The 22,855-nt window shown below is 36.7% G+C and overlaps 1 protein-coding gene across 24 annotated transcripts in view; it reads left to right on the top strand.

Annotated features, from left to right (window-relative positions):
- The window catches only part of MPDZ (multiple PDZ domain crumbs cell polarity complex component), a 312,491-nt gene that overhangs the window by 116,376 nt on the left and 173,260 nt on the right, over positions 1-22,855 (top strand). For all 24 annotated transcript variants that reach the window (XM_072596383.1, XM_072596408.1, XM_072596401.1 and 21 more), the window contains 2 exons: positions 21,439-21,648; positions 22,235-22,374. In XM_072596383.1, coding sequence (XP_072452484.1) covers positions 21,439-21,648; positions 22,235-22,374 — 350 coding nt within the window. The remainder of the gene's footprint in view (positions 1-21,438; positions 21,649-22,234; positions 22,375-22,855) is intronic.

Below are 22,855 nucleotides of genomic sequence, written 5' to 3' on the forward strand. Positions count from 1 at the left end.
GTCCCCAAAGGTAAGTGGCAGACATAGGATCTGAAACAAAACACTTCAGATCCAGCATTCTCACTGCTGTGTCATATTGTCTCTTAAGTTGTTTGCAGCAAAAATATGATTTACAGTTATCATAAATACTTCTGTGTTGAAGCTTAAAAAGTTTTTGGAAGGATCCTTTTCTATGTCTGTACAGACAAAGTGGGTAGATGATAAAATGGTGAAGAAAATTAGGTCAAAAAACAGAATCAGGTGAATCACATAGGTCTTTTATGTACTGGTTATCTGGAGTCATGCCCCACATATCATTGAAATCCATTTTTTTTTAGTTGCAGGACCTCACTATGTGCTTGATTTTATGAGGCTTCTGCTGTACCTCTCCCCACCCCCAAAAGATTATCTAATAACCTATTTCTGTGTATGGATAGCATGTATGACATAAGCTGTGGTGAGTGGATGTGATGGGAAAACTTATAGGAACTAATGTAGAGAGAAGTTAACAGTACCAGTTAAACAATATATACCGTAACTGCAATAATATGAATGAAAAGAATATTAAAACTGAATGTGTCCAGAAAATGTGTGCCTTCCCCTTGTTGCAGAGCTAGGGGACCACGGAGGGGGGATATTTCATATGCTGTCAATTGTGGATGACTTGGCTACCTTTGATCACCTAGTTTGTTTTTCTTTTTTGGGTTCTTTGTTACAAGGGAAGACTAAAGGTTAGGAGAGCAGAAAGACTGAAGTTTTCAGAAGTGAATGTGTTGTATAACCAAGAGGCAGCAATAAAAAAAGCCAATGGGGGGCAAAATTAAAATGCCTTAAATGTTTAAAGATGATAGTTTTAATGAATTTCCACACAAAACACTGTCTTACTGATTTCCAAAAGTAATATAAGATAGGCTGGTATTTATAGGTCTAGGTCACTTCCTTGTGCAGAAATCCCCAGTAGCTCTCTATAGTCTAGAGGATAAAAAAAAGCCAAGCCCCGCCCTCCCCCCCCCCCCCCCCAAGCATAAACTTGGCAGTTAATTAGTCATTTAAGGAAGGCCCAACACAATCTGGACTTAGCCTGCCTTTTGAGAAGTTATTTCATGTGACTTCTTTCATATTCTTTATGTCTCAGCCAAACTAGCCTTCTTGCCTTTCTCTGAAATTGTCACTCTTCTCTCCGTTTTTGCCAATGCATAAATTCCTCCCCATGCCTGACTGGAAGGGATACGCAGCTTCCCCATCCCAGTCTCTTGGGGTTTTCCAGCTTCTTATAATGTTCAGCCTGGGTATCACCATTCTAAAGGATCGAGAATCTTTTCCCAATCCCAGTTTTTAGGACTTTCTGCTCAAATTGTTTCTTATCCAGGTGCACATTTATAGGATGTGTCTAACCACCAGTAAAATGTCAACTCTTTGAGTGCAGGGTTTTTTTTCGTCTTTGTATATCTCAGCACTCCCTGCACTTAGTATGGTTTTTTACATATATTAGGTACTTAATGTTTGTTAAATTGAAAAGTAGTAGCTTAGCTTAGGCTTTGACCATCTCTTTTTATTTAGGAGATTTATAAATATATCCTGCCATTTGAGTTGTATCTACCCAAAAATCAAGCTAATGATTGAGTGACTGTATGATCTGTGAGTGCATACTGAGTGTTACAATGAGAATAGCTGAAAACCACACAACACTGGTTTGTGACATTGGTGTCTTTTCCATTTATTTCTGTAGATGACAGGAAACTCTCAAAATAAAATTACAATAAGTGCTACTCTGAATATTTTGGAATCTTTCTGTCTTTGGTAGAAGGGGATTTCTAAATGAAAAGATTTGGACATTTTCATCTCTTAACATAATTCTAGAATACAGAATGGTTGAAACAATTCAAAACTCCATCAGCAGTGTGCTTGTCTGTCCGCAGCCCTTCCACCATTGATTTCCTATTTTTGGTCATCTTTGCTTCTTAGCTGGGTATAAAATGGCACTTCAGTTATTTAATTTGCATTTCTTTTCCTGTTAGTGATTTGAAGAGATCTTTTATATGTCTGTTAATATTTGCAATTCTTCTTTTGAGAATTGTTTGTTCAGATTTTTTTGTCCACTTACCCTAAGTGGATTTTAATTTATGAGGCATTGGGTAGAATATTATGCCAAAAAGTAGATACATCCAAAACTTATTTTGAGTTTGGAATGAAGTTTATTCATTTGTAAACCTACTATCCCTGAAGGGGAAATTACTGCAGTCTCCCCCAGATGTGTAAATGGAATTATGACTTGCTGTTGATGGGGAGGCAGCAGAAAGAAGGGAAATATATCTTTATCCCATTAAAAAGCATCCTTCATTTTTAATGGAATGATTTCTACATCTTTTGAAGATTAACAATATATTTGAACATTCCAAAAGTTTCACTGCCATAAGACAGTGATATGAGAATTACAAAAGGTGATGAGGAATATTGGATAGAGAGATAGCCCTGAAAACAGGAATTTCTAGGTTTAGGTCCTGTCTCAGTCACATCCTATGAACATGGTCAAGTCATAGCACCTCCGGTAATAATTTGAAGATGCTAAGGAATTGCTCATCTGAATTTGTGGATAGAATTTCCATACCAGATATTCCTTATATGAACACACTCAGGATTAAAAAAAATAATAATTGAGCAAAATCAATGACTGGTGAAGAAAGTGAATAATTTCTTATCCCTTATCTAGGAGGAATTTAAAAAGCAATCTCAGATATGAAAGAAAATCACTTATATGTTTTTACATTTACCATGAAGTTTATTTACTGTAGGAATTTTGAGTACTTTATTTTTGGTTCAATAACAGCTTTTGAATGTTTGTTCCTTTAACTAAAAGTATGTAAATATAGAGTACTTGAAAGAAGGGACTAAAATTCTTGCTTTTTCCTGGGCAAGCTTTTTATGTAGCACTGGATTAAAATGCAACACCATCTTGCTATTTTAGGCCAGTATGTGTGTTTGTACATGCATGTCTAAAACAGCAAATGGTGCTGGTTGGAATTTTAGTGACAAAGTTAAATGACCTTTCAGATATGGGATCTGAGTTGAAACTTGCTATTGACCTCAGAGGGCATTTTGACTATATTAGTTTGAAATAAAGTCTTTGGAGACTGACTTATTTCCTCATGGAGCTATGCTATGAGGTCATAATTCATGAATGTAAAGATGCTATATCACCTCATTCTCACAGAAGATCTCATACTAAATAAAATCTTAGTATGTTTTATTTGCCTTGTCATACGCTGAGTGAGACTAAAGTATTTACTGTGCACAGAAAATGAAATGAAATGAAAATAAGTCACCAGGGTAACATTACTTAAGATTCACCTGATCAAGGTAATAATAATAGCTAGTTTATATAGCAATTATGTGTTATAAAATGTTTTACAAACTTTATCCTCACAGCAACCTTGGATGGAGATATTATCCTCATTTTAGAGATAAGGAAATGGAGGCAGACAAAGTTTAAGTGACTTACCCAGAGTCATGGTAGCATTTGTCTGAGGCTAGGTTTGAACTTAGATTCTCCTGGCTCTGGGTCCATATTAACTCTATACACTGTGCCTCCCCCTTCTTAATTCATGACCGCTGAACCAAAATAATTTCAGTAATATTTAACTTATCTATGTCTATATGACCATTGAATTAGAAACAATGTCATTGTACCTAATTCAGCATTCTTAGATATAGTCATTTTTCATAAACGTTATTCTGATTGATCACGAAGTTTTCAGATTCGGCCACTAAATGGCTATAATAAACAGATCAAACACGTCACAGGTCACTTATTTCATTCGTATAGACACAACATTAATCAAGGTAATAGATGAGAGTGGGAAAGGTTCTTCGAAATCAAACATAGGCTTTATCCCCTTCCTTTTAATGAAAAGGTTAATTCTTTCCAGTTTGTAGTCCCTCTCCAGACTCTCAGATCTGATATTAACAATTAGCCTATTTTGTATTCCCTATTTATTTTTAGGGCATTAAAAATGCATCCATTATTTTGGTTTTAGTTTCTACATCTCTACGATGAGAAACAGTAATCTCACCATTGCCTATTCCCCTCTTTCCATCAGCTTGAAAATTCTCTGGGTCCATTTCTACTGCCTTAATGCAAATCTGCACAGATTAATAATGTTTAATAGAATATGTGTTACCTAATTGTTTTATGGAAATAGTTTTTTAAGATGTAGATTTAAGAAAGGTCAAGCACATTAGGGAAACTTGGTCCAGTTAATGAAGAAGGACAGAGCCTTTTTAGGAGGGAATATATATACACCATCCTCTACATCAGTCATTAAAACCCGCAAGGTTGACCACTAGCTCAATTCATAGCATTTTGTTGAATACTGGCTCACATTTCTATAGTGCTTTACTATTTATACGATACTTCTCTCCAGGGGAAAGAATACTGTTTTTTGAATCAGAGAACTTGGGTTCAAACCCTGCTTCTTTAACTACCTACCTGTGAGATCTTGGGCAAGTCACTTTACCATTCATTTATAAATTAAATAGTTGGTCTAGGTACCTCTAATGTCCCTTCGACCTCTATATCTATCATTCCAGGACACTGCCTTTCATGACTTAATTCAAATATCTCTCCTTCATATGTCTTCATTCTATTCATTTCATTCATTCTGACCTTAGGATTCCATCTCCCTTCTGTGCCTATTCTACCTCCCACCTTTTGCCTCTTAGAATATTCCATTTTTCTTCTCACTGACAAGGATCTCTCTCTTCATATTATCTTCTTTTTATTTATCTTCATCTGTGTCATATCCCTGCCCCCCAGTAAAATGTAAGTACCTTGAAATCAAAGATTGTTTTAGATTTTTATATCTTTAGTGCCTTGGTTTATTCTGTTTTAGGATCAGCACCTGTTATTTTATCAGAGCAGGTTACTTCTTGATGAGGAAACCCTCTAACAATGAATATTTTCATTATTGTGTAATCTTAGGTGCCTGTAGACCCTAAGAGGTTCATTGTGCTCAGGGTCACACAGCCAACATACATACATACATACATATATATATATATATATATATATATATATATATATATATATATATATATATATATATATATATATATATATATATATATATATATATATATATATATATATATATACATACATACATATATATTTTCAAGGTGAGACTTTAACCCAGGTCATCCTAACTGTAAGAATAGCTCTTTATCTACTCATCTTGTGAAGTGTAGTAGGAATTCAGTACAGGTTTGTTGCATTGAATTTCATTGGCAAAAATATTAATTCTCTTATTTTATGGCTGAGTAAACTGAAGCTTGGAGAGAGTCAATATCTTTGTTCAAGAACGCTCAAGTTGCCAGTATTATCCCCAGAATCCTAACCCTGTACTTCTGATTTCAGATCCAAATTCTGTCTCTGACTCCAAAACCAAGAAAAGCCCAAAATGTCAAGTTAAAAGTTCTTGGAATACTGAGGCTATGACAGTCTTTCTGTCTATAATAATATTAAACATCAAGGGGTGGGATTAAGTGAAGAATTATTTTCCCTCCAACTTGAGTTACTCAGGTAAAAGCTAATCCTATTTAGTTCTGAGAAGTTAAAAAAAAAACAACAAATAAAGGCACTCAGTTTAATCACTGTGATGCCCCTGCATCTATAGATGACAGAGGTGCTAATCCAGAGACGCTAGCTGCACTCATTTTTCAAAATGATGCCTCTCCATTTTTCCTATGGTAAGGAATTATTATCGAAAAGATAAGCAGGAAACTGCCTTTCCCTGATTATGGCTAATGTCAGTCAGAAGTAATTTAACATATTTTGTTAAACTGTGGCTTTAATGAAATAAAATTTTTGCTTTCAAAGTACAAAAAAAATTGTCCAGATGGTCATGTTGGAGTATGATAAAATGACCTTGTGGAATATCATAACATCTTATAATCATTTCTAATCAAACTTCTTTTTGAAAAGTTGGAGGAAGGAACATTCATACTTATTCTACTGCACCTGAAAATAAATATATTTATTTTCCAAAAGCTTTCTGTTCCATTTTGTCTATCATTTAATTCAGGAGCTAGGAGCCATTTTATGTCCAAAATAGTCTCGTCACATTAAGCTAATCCCCTTTGAACATGCAACTCAATTTCTTTAATTAGCTTTAAAAATAAGGATCATTAAATCAGAGTGCCACCATCAATTACTGTGCAAGAGTTTGGCTGTTCAATAATGCATCAGAGCTGTGCTCTAATCAGTATTTTACTGAAAGATTTATGGAAAAGGAGGCTTCCCTAAGTCTTAAACTTGAAACATGTGCCTATTATGTATGAAAAAATTTCTGTGATTACTACCATTTTTGGTGTTGTATTTTAGTGAATACTCTCAGGTTTAATCAATTCATTCTTCTTTGCATTTCGTATTTGGGACCAATTCCAAATAGTTGGTTACAACATTTGTGTAAATTCACAACAAAATAATCAAATTTCTTGCCTTTACAGGAAAAGACAAGGTGCAGATTAAAAAAAAAAAAAAGCCCACACTTGTTAGAGGTCCACCTGTCATGACAAATTTTCCCAAACATGCTTCACTTTTTATTTCTTATACTGTTAAAGCCAAAAAAATAAGAAGAAATAGAGAAATTTAAGTAAATATCTTCTTCACAAACCTCTGTTGCCTCCTTGGGGCCTGGATGTAATCCTGAGTTCTCAAAGGTGTTGCTAACAGAACCTAAACTCCAGCAGGTCATTTCAAGTCTTCTTTAAAAGGCTTTTAATATCTGGCCTGGTAATGGATTCTGTGTCTCTTGTCCTAGGTAAGTACAGAGGGTCACGTCACAAGGTTTGACACAGGGTAAGAGATTCTTCAGCCACAGCAGGGCCATCTATTCAGTTATAGAGAAGTCACAGTGTGCATTGACAGAGGGAGTGCATATATTAATGAAAGAATAAATCCTCACATAGTAAAGAAGCATCTAGATTTGTCATCTTGAAATAAACAGCCTACACTTAGGAACTTCAGTGAAGTCTGCAGCTTTAATCCTGGCTGAGGTGTTAAAACTTAAGCCCCAAAGCATTTGGATGTTCTTAAGCTCTTGTAATTTGCTTGTGTTTTGGCATAGTATCCATTCAATAGACACCAGGAAAAGTGATATTTTCTTCCTACTCTACATGGTGCAATCAAAATAAGTTTAGAAACAACAACAACCAAGAGTAGACATGATAATCTGTCCAGAATGCTTGAGGAAATTCAGTTTGATATTTTCATAAGGCAACATAATTATACCAAGTAATTATGGAAAGACTGATGACTGGCCAGTAAAACAGCTATCTAATAGCATTAACCCCCTCCATGAAAAAAATATTAGGAATAGATGAAATATAAATAGAATTCTGGAACTTTATATTTTTAACATCTTGAGTAAAATGAATCCGTACATTTGAGTGCTTTTTCTGTTGTATGTATGTGTTTTTTTAAAACATCAGATTTCTGTATATCTAAGGATAGAATCCAGAAGTGCATTTCATTTTTTAAGATGTAGATGGTTTTTAAGTTTGAAATTTGACAGATGCATAAGCAAAATTACTTAGAAGAAACCAGAATTTTGACATTCTTTTCTTATTCCATGGAATCTAGAATAATCAGTAAGCATTTAAGTGCCCACTGTATGTGAGACACTGTGCTAATCACTGGAGGATACAAAAAGAAGCAAAAGACAGTTCCTTCTCTCAAGGAGTTCATGATATAACGGGAGGGACAGCAAACAAACAAATAGGCACAAAGTATAAACAGGACAAATGGAAAATAATTAACAGAGGGAAAGCACTGGAATTAAGCCAGATTGGGAAAGGTTTCTTGTAGAAAGCAGGATTTATTTGGAACTTGAAAGAAGCCGGGGAAAGCAGTAGGCAGAGATGAGGGTGAAGATCATTCTAAGAATGGAGGACAGTCAGATAAAATGCCTAGAGAAGAGAAATGAAGTCTCTTGTTTGAAGAATACTTAGGAGACCAGTGTCACTGGATCAAAGAGAATGTGTCAGAGAGTAAGGTATAAGAAGACTGGAAAAATGTGTTTGGGGGTCCAGGTTATGAAGGGCTTTGAACACTGAAAAAGAAAAAGAAGATTTTTCAGAGACAGTAGGGAGCCCATGGAGTATTTTGACTAGGGAATTAGATTGATCAGACTTGAGATTTAAGAAGATGGTCACTTTGGTAACTGAATGGAGGATGGACTGGATTGAGGAGAGATGAGACAGGTAGACCCGTCATCAGATTGCTATGGTAGTCCGAGGGTGAGGTGATGAGAACCCACATGGGGTAGTGGCAGTGTCAAGAGAGAAGGAGGCGTATTAGAGAAATACTGCAAAGGTGAACTAGATTGCTGTTGTTCAGTTGTTTTCAGTCATATCTGACTCTTCATGACTCAGCTTTGGGATTTTCTTGGCAAAGATAATGGAATGGCTTACCATTTCCTTCTCCAGCTCATTTTGTAGGTGAGGAAACAAACAACTAGTAAATACTTGAGGCCAGATATGAACTCAGGAAGATGAGTCTTCCTGACTCTAGATTGGGTATTATATCCCCTGAGTCACTTAAATGCTCTGGTAGGGCTTGGCAGCAAGGCTGGATTTGGGGGTGTGTAAGAGATAGTGAGGATTTGAGGATAACGTGTAGGTTGGGAACATCATGTGCAATTAGTTAATAAATATTTTTGATGACCTTTTATAAACATTCTGAAATAAGAAGCTTTTAAAAATTGCTATATTGGGGGCAGATCATCTTTTGTATCCATTGTGAAAATGTGACTAAAGGAGGGAGCCAGTATGCCTAAGGAAAAGCATATGGAAAGCCACAGAAACTTAAAAGAGAAGGTTAAGAGAGAGGTTCTCATACTGTAAAGAATTTAAGGTGCTAAACTCTCCCAACATCTTTATTATACAGTGACAATAAAAAAATTATTTTTCATTATGCTCTTAACAATCAGAAAATAACATAAACATTTCATTATACAATGGATAGCAGAAAGGTTGCATATGGAATGGTGAGCTTTTTTTAAAGTGTATGTTAAATTTTAGAAAGTAGCAACAAAATCACCCAATTTATACCCCATTCTGGACTTATTTTTATTTTCTTATGTTTTTTAATATTTCATTGATCCTCTCATTTTTCTACATTTCCATTATTATCTGCTAATTGTCAGTCTATCTCCCACTCTACTTTCGCCCTGGTAGAAGTTTTTGTAACAAGCAAGTGAATCAAGCAAAATAAATTAGTACATTATCTATGTTTGAAAATGTCTCTCTCATTACGTACCTCTGGATTCTGGATTCTAAACCTTGCTTTGTTTGTCCTGGATCCCTTTGGCAATCTGGTGAAGCCTATGAATAGGACCCCTTTTCTAAATAATATTTTTTAATGTGCAAAATAAAATAAATCAGATACAAAGATAACAAGTATATTGAAATATAGTCATCAAAATATTTTTTAAACAATCTAGTTCTTTGACCCCAGGTTGTTTTTAACCTGCCCTAGTCCATTAGCTCCCTACCCAGAGATATGTCTGGTCACTGCATTTATCAGAGGTCTGACATCTTTCAAAGTCATCTTTCTTAATAATGATTGATAGCTAGCATTTTTATGTTTTAAGATTTATTAAACAATTTAAAAAATATTATCTCATTTTGTCCTCACAACTCTTAAGAAGTAAATTTCCATTTCATATGAGTGGAAACTAAGGCAGATGAGATGAAGTGACATGTAGGGTGTCATAGACAAACTAAATTTGAACTAAAGTCTACTCCAGTTTCAGTATTCTGTCCACACTTCCATATAACTTCCTTTACATTGCTGTGATGTGGTTATCATATAGATATTCTCTTGGCTCTGTTCATTTCACTTTCCGTAAGTTCATACAAGTCTTCCCAGGTTTCCCTCAATTATTTTTATTTATTATTCCTAATGACACAATAATTTCCTATTAACATTTGTATAGCATAATTTGTTTTATCCCTCTCCAAGTGCTGGGCACTCATTTCCCCCTCTAATTCTATGCTATGACAAAATAAATTGCTGTGAACGTTTCTGCGTGTGTGGGACCCTTTTGCTCTCTATTACCTCTCTGAAATATATGCCTCCTAGTAATGACATCTTTGGGTAAAAGTGGGCATGTATATTTTAATGACTTTGGGAGTAGAGGTCCAAATGGTTTTTTTAGACTGGGCAGACCAAGTCACAGTTACATCAACAGTGCATTAATGTGCTTAACCTTCCCAAGACAGAGTTTTTCGATATTTGCCTATTATTATGTATATGTATTATGGATATATGTATATCCACAAAAATTAAGAATAATTTTATTTTGTCGTTAAGTTGCTTCATTAGGGAAAGTCAGTCAGTTGCATAGTGAGTTGTGTGGTCAGAGAATGTACAGCTTGGAAAAGAGACTTTTAGACCTACTTTATTTTTATAAAGAGCAGCCTTGGGGGATTTGAGTCAGAACTCTTGGGGTTTTCTTCTGACATATGATGATTGTATGTTCAGGGCATAAGCAACACTTTACCTTTTGCATCATAATACTCCAAAATGCGGGAGAGGCAGTTAAAACAAAATCTTTCCAAGTGCAGACACATAAACTGTATAATCAGTGTGCTGCCATATAACCTAAAAAGACATCTTTTAAGATGTCGGGTATCTGTTTTGTGTATTAACAGTAGGGATAATGAATAATAAATCTAGTTACTTTTTTTCTTTCCTATGCTTCAAGAACATGTGAAAGTCACCTCTGCTCAGCAATTCAGTTTAAACATTTAAGTAATTATTGCATGTAAACCACCAAAGACATAACAAATTTTAAATAGTACTGATTCCCTGCTCTTATATAATGTACAGTCAATAAGAGGACTAAGGCATATACAGAGAGGACTATAGTATGTAAGATTGTATGTTGAATAAAATGAGGGAGATGAATTTGGTGACTTTTATGGTTCATTCCAGTACTAAATTTGTGAAGCCATGATCTTCTGAGTGTAGAATAGAGCCTGGCATATAGTAGGGGTGCTTAATAGATTTTAATCGATTTATTGACAAGAAAAATAAAGATTATAAGGTTCAAGTTACAAAAACATAGTTACTAACTCTGGGAATCAGGGGAGAATTCCTGGAGGAAATGACAAATGTAGAAGGAAAACTTGATAATTATTTGGTGAATCTGGTTCATAAATTACCTAAATTGGTTTTTATTCATAGACTCAAATTCCAAATATTTGCCACCTTTACACCTTTAAATTTATTTTCTCCAAACTGGGTCCTCATAGGTATCCACTAGATTGTGAACTTATCAATAACAACTTTTGTAGATGCATTAAAAAGAAATGCCCAATTTTGTGCTTTGTGATGTATATTAAAAAAATTTAAAGAGCCTTTTGGTGGGTTGAATAATGCAGCTAATTACTTTTAAAAAAACACTTTTAAAAAGTGGTCTTTGTAGACCCAAATTTGAACAGCATTTTTTTCAAGAATGAATTGAACGAGTTTTCAACTGATTTAAACAAACAAACTAAAAAACAAACCTAATTTATTAACACGAACTTTTTTTCCCCCAGGGATCTTAATACTGTAATTAGTTGAGCCAGACAAAGCAAACCGTATTCTGAGAGTGTTCTCCCTTGGAATGAGAATGAATCCCTTAACATACCAGGGAGTACCTTTGAAGGACTCATTACTTTGTTCCCAGCATATAGTTTGTTCATCCTGGCTCACCATAGCCATAAGTCCAAATATTTTTTTCTCTATGCAAACACACCATAGGCGTTAGGACCTTGTGTGTGGGATCCTCAGCCTGTCGCAGCTTTCATCATGCCATCTGCTTCAACCTGAGATGTGTAGAGTCTGCTGGCAGACTTTTTTGAAGTTGCCATGGCTCAGGATAAAAAACCAGGCTTGGCATAACAAGACTGTTGAAAAAAATATATTAAAAAAATACATATATATGTATATATACACACACATACATACTATATATGTATATATATATATATGTACACATTATACATACATATATAGTGTAATATATACATATATTATATATGCATATATTTAGGTATAGGTACATATAAATTAATTGATCCCAAATGCTTTGAAATAATCATTTAAATGATCACCAAATGTTTTGCACCTTTGACACCCTCTCCACTCCCTGCCCAGTAGTTGAAAACAGTTAGCTGATAAAGTCATTGGATCAGTGGTAATCTGAAAGCTGTCTTTGGGCCTTTAGAGACTAATTCATTTTATAATAATTATATATATATGTGTATATATATATATAGCAGCTCTTCAGTTTGTATAGTTGTAATGGTTTATGGAGAAAGAAGAAAAGTTCGTACAAAATTCCTCACTCATAGAAATAACAGGAGCAGCAACAGTAATAATAATTTAACACTTTAAGGTACTGTGGTTTCAATAGTGTGGTAGGTACTTCTTACACCCACACAGATTGAATGCCTTAGAAAATGTTTTAATGAGCTTTTGTAGTTGAAAATATTCATTGCTTGGTGGCCAACCATTTTATGACAAATCAACAAGCATTTATTAAGCACCTTCTGTGTGCTGAGAACTGTGATAAGGCTCTTGGAAAGATATGCAGTTGGTTACCTCACCTGAACTTGAAACCTTTCCACTTTAGTAGGACTGACAGGGCTTTGGTACCACTTTTATAGCTTTTGAGAACCCATGGTCACAATATGTGCCACAATGAGATGATAGAACTAGTTAGTGAATGTTTCTTACGTGCTTAATATGTGGGGAAAGTACTCATGTGAGGGCAAGGTGGAAAATAGTCTTGAGAGTCAAAAGCTGAGCCAGGTTGGAAGTGAGCTTGCATAGCACGGCTACTTCCCAGAGTGGGGATTCCAAAGAGGAACTCACCAATCAGAGGAGGAGGAGGATACAGAAGAGGCAGCATCTCTGGCATGAGAAGGAAGCTGAGATAGAGGTGGAAAAGAAATCCAGGAAATGGAAGTTGAGTTCTGTTAGAACAGTTGGAAGAGGTGGGATGGAGGAATAGCATTAATGAGAGTGATGATAAAATAATGACTATAGTTGTATAAATGCATTTGGATGTAGAATGGTGTAATAGTAGAACCACTCAGGAAGGCCTGATTCAGGTTATGTGTCACACAAATATTGCATGTGGGATCATAGGTAGGTTGTTTCACCTTGGTGTTCTGGTCACGTCTTTAAGACTCTAACAATAAATGAATTGTAGGATGCTAATCTTCAGATCATCATTAGGTAGAGTAAATTTCTACACTGAGAATTCCCTGCACTGATTAAATCATAAGCTCAGACTCCATCCCTGTACCTCAACACTCATTATAGTTTATAAAGTGTTTCCCCCGACCCTTGAATCCCGCAACAGCCTTTAGTGTTAGGTTGGACAATCTTTGTTATTTCTGTTCTGTAGATAAACTGATGTGCAGAGAGCCTGAATATTGACTTGTGCAAGGTCACTTAGCTAGTAAGAGGCAGATCCAGGATTTGTGTCATGGTCTTCTGATTCCTAGTCTTTTCCTTTATCTGCTATATCATATTGCCTAGCATGGATTCTGCCATCTGACTGTTCTGAATTAGATATATCTCAGATTTAAAAAATTGACAAAGCAAGAGTTGTTACATAACAAGCTTATTTTGGAGGCCAGATATGTCTTAGAGAATGAAGTCAATCATGTCTTGATCTTGAATTGTGTACCAAAAGGCAATTGCAGGATCCTCATTAACGTTGTAACACAGATTAAAATCTAGTCTGTGCCTGTTCTTCCCAGTTCAGAGGCAGCAGAGTCTGTTAGATAGAGTGTTGAATCTGGAAGATGGAGGTTCACATCCTTCCTTTCACACGTGCTAATTATGTGACCCCCTGGGTGACAGTCCCTATGACCTACAGTTTCTCCATCTGTAAAATGAGAATAATATAGTTCCTAATTCACAGAGTTGTTGTCTCAAATGAGATACTGTACGTTCAGCACTTTGCATATCCTAAAGGACTACATAAAGAGGTGAGACCACCTTAGAATGAACTCTTTGAGGCAGTTCAGTAACTAAATCTTGCATGGATACCAGGACAATCAACTGTTGACGTGATTCTGCTTTGTTGGTTGTCCTTCATTGCCAAGGAAGACCATGCCATCAGAGAAATGATGACATGACTTGCACTTGACTTTGTTTTGAGGGAGGGAGGGCTGTATAGGTCATCAGCCTCACCTCTTCTGGAGCCATCAGATTCTGCTTTAATCTGCTATAGGGAGGCTTCAGTGTATTTGCTTCCCAATCAGTCAACAAACATTTCCTCAGATTATCTGCACTTGATCTTGCCTTTATCTTGTTTGTACATAGCTCTTTGCAGTTGTCTCTTTGCAATTTGTTAGACTGTAATTTCCTCAAGAGAAGGGGCTATCTTTTGCTTTTCTTTATATCTTCAATGCTCAGCACAATACCTGGCACACATTAGGCACCTAACAAATGCTTATTGATATACTGGCATTTCTTTCAAGTTCTCATCATTGTTTCTTGAGTACCTTCTTATCCTTACATAATTTTACATTATGATATCCACATCTGTGTTGCCAAAAGAAAAGGGTTTCCCACAAACCACTTTGAAAAGGTTGACTCTGAATGATCTTGACAGAGGTTAGGACATTAGTCTAAATCAATAAGATGGAATTCAATAAATACGTTCTACATTCTAAACAAACAAACCTTATTCCCAGATACATTATGGAGGAGTTTTAACTAGATAATAGTTTGACTAAAAATAATGAGGTGGCTTTAATATGCTACAAATTCATGACTATGTGTGATATGTGACATATATGCGATAAAGGAAAGAGAGCTAATTTAACTCTCCTATGATGCACTGAGAAGGATTGTGTCTAAAACAAGGGGGTTGTGAGTCTGACTCTACTCTGGACAAAGCCCACTTAGAGTATTACGTTCAGTGCTGAGTCTAAGAAGTGTATCAATAAACTGAAGAACAGCCAGAGAAAGTTGATTAGGATGGTGAAGAGCCTTGAGATTATAATTTTTTTAAATTTATTTAACTTTTAACATTCATTTTCACAAAATTTTGGGTTGCAAATTTTCTCCCCATATTTCCCCTCCCCCTACCCCAAAACACTGAGCATTGATTGCCCCTATCACCAATCTGCCCTCTCTTCTATCATCCCTCTCTGCCCTTGTCCCCTTCTTCTCTTTTGTCCTGTAGGGCCAAATAACTTTCTATAACACTTTGCCTGTATTTCTTATTTTCTAGTAGCAAGAACAGTACTCGACAGTTGTTCCTAAAACTTTGAGTTCCAACTTCTCTTCATCCCTCCCTCCCCACCCCTTCCCTTTGGAAGGCAAGCAATTCAGTATAGGCCATATCTGTGTAGTTTTGCAAATGACTTCCATAATAGTAGTGTTGTATAAGACTAACTATATTTCCCTCTATCCTATCCTGCCCCCCACTGGAGCCTTGAGATTATGCCATGAAGAATTTGTTGAAGGAACTGGAACTGTTAACTTGGAGAATAGCAACAGGGGGTGGAGGAGAAGTGATGATACCTTCCTTCAGTTACTTTTGAAGGCTGTGTCATGGAAGAAAGGTTCAGCTTATTCTGAGTGGACAAGCACTGCAAATTTAGGTTGGATATATAAAGGAAAGCTTCAGAGTGACTAGAACAACCTCAAAGTAGAATGCGTTGCCTTGAGAGTTAATAAACTTCCCCTCAAGATCAGAACTTCAGAGCAAGGTTAGCCTACTTATTTCAGATGTGTAGCAGGGAATTCTTTTTTAAGCTTTCACAAAGCTTTATTTACTAAGAAGATAATAGCAAGAACATTTTCCTTCAACACCTAAGGGTGTGCTTCCCCATGTATGTCCTCAGTCCCTGGGGAAAGTGGGCTCAAACTGAAAGCAGGTTCCACAGAGAGTTTACTCTTCTGCTCTTCCCCCACTCCAGTTCACTTTCAAATTTGGCATAGCCCATAGAAAATTTTCTTTAACTCCTAAGTAGGTTGCTGGGTAGTTCATTCCTCATCATCTTAATTGGCTACAAAATCTGGCATACACTTTGGTTCCTGGAGTTTTAGTGGTTTGACATTCTGACTTTTCAAAGCCCACAAGGTCATGACTGTCTGAAGAATTTCTTTTCTCAAAAACAGGAAAGAAAAAAATGGAAAGAGACAAAGTACAATGTGCTATGTTTGTGTACTACGTGTCAGTTCCAGGTAAGAAAGTATAGCTGAGTTATAGCTCAGGATCAAATCTTCTTTTCCATGTGTTAATCACACTATAACAAGGCAGAATATGTAAGTATGCTCTTTTTTGGGGAGCAGGGCCCTCCCATTTAATGTCATTAGGCTTTTTCAGAGATTGGCTCCTCACCTTCTTCCATGCAGGCTGTAAACAGGCAGAAAATGTTGAGCCTGCTTTGAGTATGAGGTTTACATCCTCTACTCCCCACCACCTTACTTTACATTTTTTAAAAAATTACCATCCTTAATGTATCGCCAAGGCAACATTCACAGCGCTGGTGGTGACTGAATATGTCAGCGTAGTTCTCAATGGCAAAATATAAAAGACTGTCCATATAGAAGGCAGAAGAAAATCATTTATTTAAACACCAGAAAGTCAAATCTCAGAACCAGAAAGCAAAATCCATCATGGTGACAAAGTTAATAAACATGATCATAGCAGAGGGCAAAGTCATTCTCAAACCTTCCCTCCCCCCGCCAGGGCCTTCTCTTTATCAACTGTCACAATGTTTCAGTTGGCTTGTGTCAATTGCCTGCATTCTTTCCCCTCTGACCTGGCCCAACTCACTCACTTTCTCCTGGTTCCACTCCATCCTTCCTGTTCTGCCTCTTCAGCAAGCTCCTCCCACCACATGTGACCCAGGCTTCTAGGAGATTTAAGCAGATCACATGGGCCTATTAATTAATGAGAAAGATCTTTCCATTTAAATTATTATTACATTCAGCCCCAAGATCTTTCATATTCAATACATAGGTCAGTGGGGCAACTGGTATTACAAGTAATCCATCATTCCACCTCAACAAAATGGGGTCCACAATCTTGGGGTAAGGGGAGAAGGTCTCTTCCTCCACAACTTCTTCCTGCCGAGATTGGACACAGAGCTGTTCCTGTCCCAAGGGGTCCCATTTGAGAGATCAGTTCTTTAGCTGGCATCTGGAGTTTGGTCAACTTCAGGTCTAGAGATGACACATCACTGTCATGGATAGGAGGTGACATGCAGCTTAAGCAATCAGGTATCTGCAGGTGGAGGGTACTAAGCTTATAGAAAACAAATCTAGAAAGCAAATTTAACAGATGAAAAGACAAAAAGCAAACAAAACAAGGAAACAATAACCAGAAGCAGGGTAGATATAGGGTCAGCTGTGGTTCTGGAGTCTATAAACCCACCATCACATGGTAGAATATATGTGTTAAGGGTTCAATTTGGTAATCATCCTCTCCTAAATAAACAACAGTTAACGGTATTATCTTTCCCATGTGCTATAATTTCCACAGCCTTTGGAATGTCATCTGGCTTCTGTTTTATTCATACTTTACCTCTTGATTTTATTCTATCAGTAGAACCCAATCCTTCAGCTACACTGTTATTTCAGAAGGAGGGTAAGTTTTCACAAGTGTTCTTGTTTCACAAGGAATAATAATCACTTGAACTATTCTATTATTTTTATAAAACTACATGGGTTCATCACCTAAATTTTGGAATATTGCAATAATTTCTCCATGATAATTGGAATCTATCACTTCAACCAATCATGTATTCCTCAAGCTACTAATCTTAATCTGAGCTAAGGTTTGGCCAACTTCCTCTTCTCCCTGAAGGTGTGACAAACTTATATACAAGGGTTCAGTAGGATCTGTAGGGGCTATCAAGTCCCTTTTCTTGGTACATTCTGTATAGTTCATTAGTTGGAATATCATCTAAATCTGATCTTAGTAGAGCAGTAAACAGTTCTCTCCTTGTCAATTTATTCTGATTTTGAATCCGCTGGCTATTACTCTTCGTTGTCTAGCAATGTTGTCTTTTCCCCAGTCTCCTAAGTCACCTAACTGTGAAATCTTGTCCAGCACCTCTCAAAGAGGGTACCCTATTTCCCCAATTATTAGAGTCAAAATCAAGTGCTTGTAAGTAGGAGGAGCCGTCTTCACTATTATATTCCTATGGTAAACTGCAAAGGGAGTATCACAGTATGTATCTGCATTTCTGATCATTATGACCATCTTCATTACCTCCTTCTTTAACTTTCTTATACAGTCCCTAAGTGAATACCAGGGTCTGTCTCCACTAAGCCACATAGAGTCAGTAGGATACTGCCTACTTCAGCCTTCTGCAGTCAAAGCTCTAACAGATTACCTACTTACATATTATAATCTCTAAAACTTTGCTGTACCAAAGGATTCTGACCAATACCTATAAATTTCAGGCAGTCGTCGGGACCTATAGCTATTCCTCCTCCATCTCCATCGTCACTGATTCTCACCATCCAAGATATTAATGATTCTGCTATCCTTTGGGTGAACTGACTCAAAATTTCTGTGACCTCCTGCTGGGTAAAATCTTCAATTATTTCCCTAAACACTGAGTTACCTCCTTGGTTCTCCTCTTTCCACCTCATTATTAGGCATGCTTCTGACTGAGAAACTTCTTCCTCTAAAATTATTTCACTTCCTTTACCACTGTGGCAACTAGGCTGGGTCCATACAAAGGTCAGATGTGCATTTCTTTTGTTAGCCTTCAGCTTCTTCTGAGCTAAATGAACAGTTTTTCCTTCTACCTGAGACCTCCTTAGACTGCTCTTGTACTGTTTTTTCATCTGAAGTTTTTCCTTAAGTAGCTCATCTCTGTTTCTACATATAATACAGTAAGCTGTTAGTAAAATCCAGCCTTTCCTACTTACCCCTGCCAACTCCTTTCCTGGTCTTATTGGTATTCCTTGCAATTACCTTTCCAAATCTCCAGGTTCCCCCTCCTGTAACCTTGCTTCCCAGTTTTCACAGGGTCCAGTGCTTTTAGCCCATTCTTTTACTAGTGAGGAATATGGCAAATTCTCCTATCCTGGGATATTAATGTCTTCCTCTAAATCATTTCTGCCCCCAAATAGAGATTTTGTTACTTTGCAATCCTGTTTGTGAAGCCAAATGTATCACCAAGGCAATAGTCAGAGCACTGGTAGTGACTATGAATATGCCAGCGTAGTTCTGAATGGCAAAATATAAAAGACTGTCCATATAGAAGGCAGAAGAAAAACATTTATTTAAGCACCAGAAAGCCAAATCCCAGAACCAGAAAGCAAAATCAGTCATGGTGACAAAGAAGTTAATAAACATGATCACAGCAGGGGACAAAGTCATTCTCAAGCCTCCCCTCCCCCAACCAGGGCCTTCTCACTATCAACTGTAACAATGTGTCAGTCTCAAACCTCTTCTCTCTCAGCCAGGGCATAACTGTCACAATGTGTTAGTTGACCTGTGTCAGTGGCCTGCGTTCTTTCCTTTCTGACCTGACCCCATTCATTCACTTCCTCCCGATTCCACTCCACCCTTCGTGTTCCGCCTCTTCAGCAAGCTCCTCCCACCACATGTGACTCAGGCTTCCAGATCATATGGGCCTATTAATTAATGAGAAAGCTCTTTCCATTTAAATTACTATTACACTTAGTAAATGGTCTCCTTGCACATTTTTAAAGCATTGTCCCTGCTGCCAAATCAGAAAAGTCCCCCTGCACCTTTGACAGGCATAAACACTCTCTTTTCTTTTGTAGGATGTAATGATTGTAATAAAGTGTAGTAAAGTGAATTATTCCTGAAGGATAATAAAGAAAAGAGTCTCGAAACAACCAAAGTGTCACAGGTCATACATAATCCTGTCTGTAGAAGTGGAAATCACCATTTCTTCTGAATGCAGTTATGAAGATTTAACAAACAAAGAACACCTTGTCCAAGGTTACTGCTTGCTTATTTAGTACTTATCATTCGCCTGTCTAGAAATTTAAAATGACCTTCCCCTCACCCAAGGCAGCAGAGAAAAGAAAAAGCAAAGAAGGGAAACTAATCCCCTCAGAGCTCTCCCTGACCATGTGGAGCTCTCCCTGATCTGGGCTTAACTGCAAGTCATACCTTCACTCTCAGGTGAGAAATCAAACCAATCTGGATTGGTGCTCCCAGACCATCCCTAGGGGATTAGCAGGTATTCTACTCTCTCTTCCACAAAGGGTCTGTAGAGGAGATTCTTGATCAGTTACAGGTTGAACTAGATACCTTCTTGGTCTATTCAAGTGTATAATTCACTGATTCTATAAACTAATAGGACTGTAATGAAACATGGTTATTTTGGTCATCTGGACAAAACTTGGAGTTGATTTAGTTATTGGTATTCTAATGCTGAAGTTTGCCTGGGAACTTCATGGACACAACATCATTTCTCTTTACAAGCATTTGTGGGGGGGGGGGAGTTACTTCAGGTATTTTGGCTCAAATGTAGAATAAGATGAGACATTTGTCAGTATCCCAAATATCAAATGCTCAACTTATGCTTTGAGAGAGAGTATCATGTAGGAGATAAAACCCTGAACTTGGAGTAAAAAAAAAAAAATGTAGGTTCTAATGCTACCTTGGACAATAAATACCTGTGTGATTTTGTACAAGTCAACTATTTCTCTGAGTTTCAGTTTCTTGGTTTGTAAAATGAGACGTTTGGACTTGGTGATCTCTAAAATCCCCTTTCCATGCTCCAAATCTATGGTCAAATCAATCCCTGGATCTATTGAGGAAAATTTTAATAAATGAGGGAAATTGATGCAGAAAATAAATTCTCTGCATTTATGTGATCTTGCTATACAATTTATTTTACACTTTTGAAGAGTCTTCTGCCAAAGGCAAAAGACCTGAGTTCAAATCATACCTCATGTTTACTATGTATGACCTTCAGCGAGTAATTTAATCTGTTTTTCATCTATAAAATGAAGGGGGATGCTCTAAATGGCCTTGGAGGTCCCCCTCCTTGTCCTATTATTGTGAAGATCACCCTGAAGGCTATGTAAGCAGAGTCCTGGTTTTAATACATTTCACCAAAGTCAAAAGTATTCAGTTGAGGACCCTAAAACAGGTTGTACTGATGTCTGTCATACAAGGACCATCCCATATAAGTTCAGAAAAGAACATCTTCAAATAAATGCATGGTGATTCCTTTTTTGGCTACTTTGACATTAGGAGACTGTTTCCTAAGGTATGGAGGACTTGAGATCTGCATTGGTGGAGGATTAGCCAACACTGATGAAATCACACATCTTTGATGTAAGAATTTAAAAGGGCATTCCATCTTCTTTGGAAATACTTAATGAAGCAGTTAGCTAAGGCTGAAAGTTCATAATAATCCCTTTATCATCCTCAGGTAAATGTTACACCATCCATATCTTCAACTGGTGAGTTCTCACAGCTTCCACATTTTGCATCTATTGGGCATCCTACTTCATATAATGAATCTTATTTGTTGGGTCAAAATAATGGCGATTTTGAATCACATATGGGATCAAGTACTCCTCAAATCAATGGAAAACCTTCAGGTGATGAATTTGACCAGCTGATCAGAAATATGGCACAGGTGAGAAATGACTTCTTGTTGTTCACAACAATTAGCATTTGTTTGTATTTATGAAAATGTTGCCCTCAGATAATTAAGACCTTTCTCAGTTAAATGTTGTGAAATAAAAAATGTCTAAGTCATTTTATTGATGAAAGAACATATTTTGTGGGAATTTTTAGATGGTAGGGAGATAGAATTAAAATGCAATTGCTATCAATGGCAAGTAATTATTTTATGATGATTTTTTTAGTGAGTGTCTGATGTTAAACTGAAGTATTTGCCTTTGGGTATTTTTGTAGTCTTTCATATGTTCTGTTAGATATTATTAAGGATGAATGAAATGTCTGATAACATGCTAAGCTGGCTCTGTTGCTTAACTATCTTTGTGACCTCAGGTAAGTCATTTAACATTTAGACCTTCCTTTTATTTATCTGGAAAATTGGGGGCCTTAATGTTCACATCCTTCAGAGGATGTAAGGATTGAAAAAACTAATATAGGTAAAACATATTATAAGTTATGAAGATATACAAATAAGATACTATTACATTGATGAAGTTTGTTTCTCTTTTTCATTATTTTTGTTTGGTTGGTTTCTTGAACAGGGTCGCCCCATAGAGATTTTTGAGCTTGTTAAGCCTACAAGTGGTGGCCTAGGTTTTAGTGTTGTGGGACTGAAGAGTGAAAACAGAGGTGAACTGGGAATATTTGTGCAAGAGATTCAAGAAGGAAGTGTGGCACAAAGGTGAGACTGTTCTCTAAATCCTGTCATGAGTACACTGAATTCTTCTCTTTCTTCCTCATTATGGCATCCATTTAGAGCATTAAAGTCTGTCTCAAAAGGGTTTTTTAGAGAAAAAAAATGATCTGAAAAACTCACTAAACTGTTTTCAAAGTTGAGGTTTACTTTTTTATAGAGTTAAATCTTTAGATAATGCACGTGAGTTCTTTATAGAACTCTAACCTCATTTCTTCATAGAAATAAAATTTTAGTCTAGTTTTCTAATTTAGTGCTGGTGTGGTAATTGATGGGATTGTTTCAGCTCTAAAGCTCATAGTCAAGAATAAAGACAGGACTTTGACTGTGAGAAGCTGAGCTGGGAGTATCTCAGTGGGGCATGTTTTGCTTGCGATAGGTACCAATGTGAAGAAGCCATTGAAGGGGAGGAGATAGCTATAGGGTCTATGCTGTCCTGGAGACAGATGCAGTGGGATTAGCTTAAAAG

The sequence above is a fragment of the Notamacropus eugenii genome, chromosome 1, assembly GCF_028372415.1.
Source record: "Notamacropus eugenii isolate mMacEug1 chromosome 1, mMacEug1.pri_v2, whole genome shotgun sequence".
Classification (NCBI taxonomy): domain Eukaryota; kingdom Metazoa; phylum Chordata; class Mammalia; order Diprotodontia; family Macropodidae; genus Notamacropus; species Notamacropus eugenii.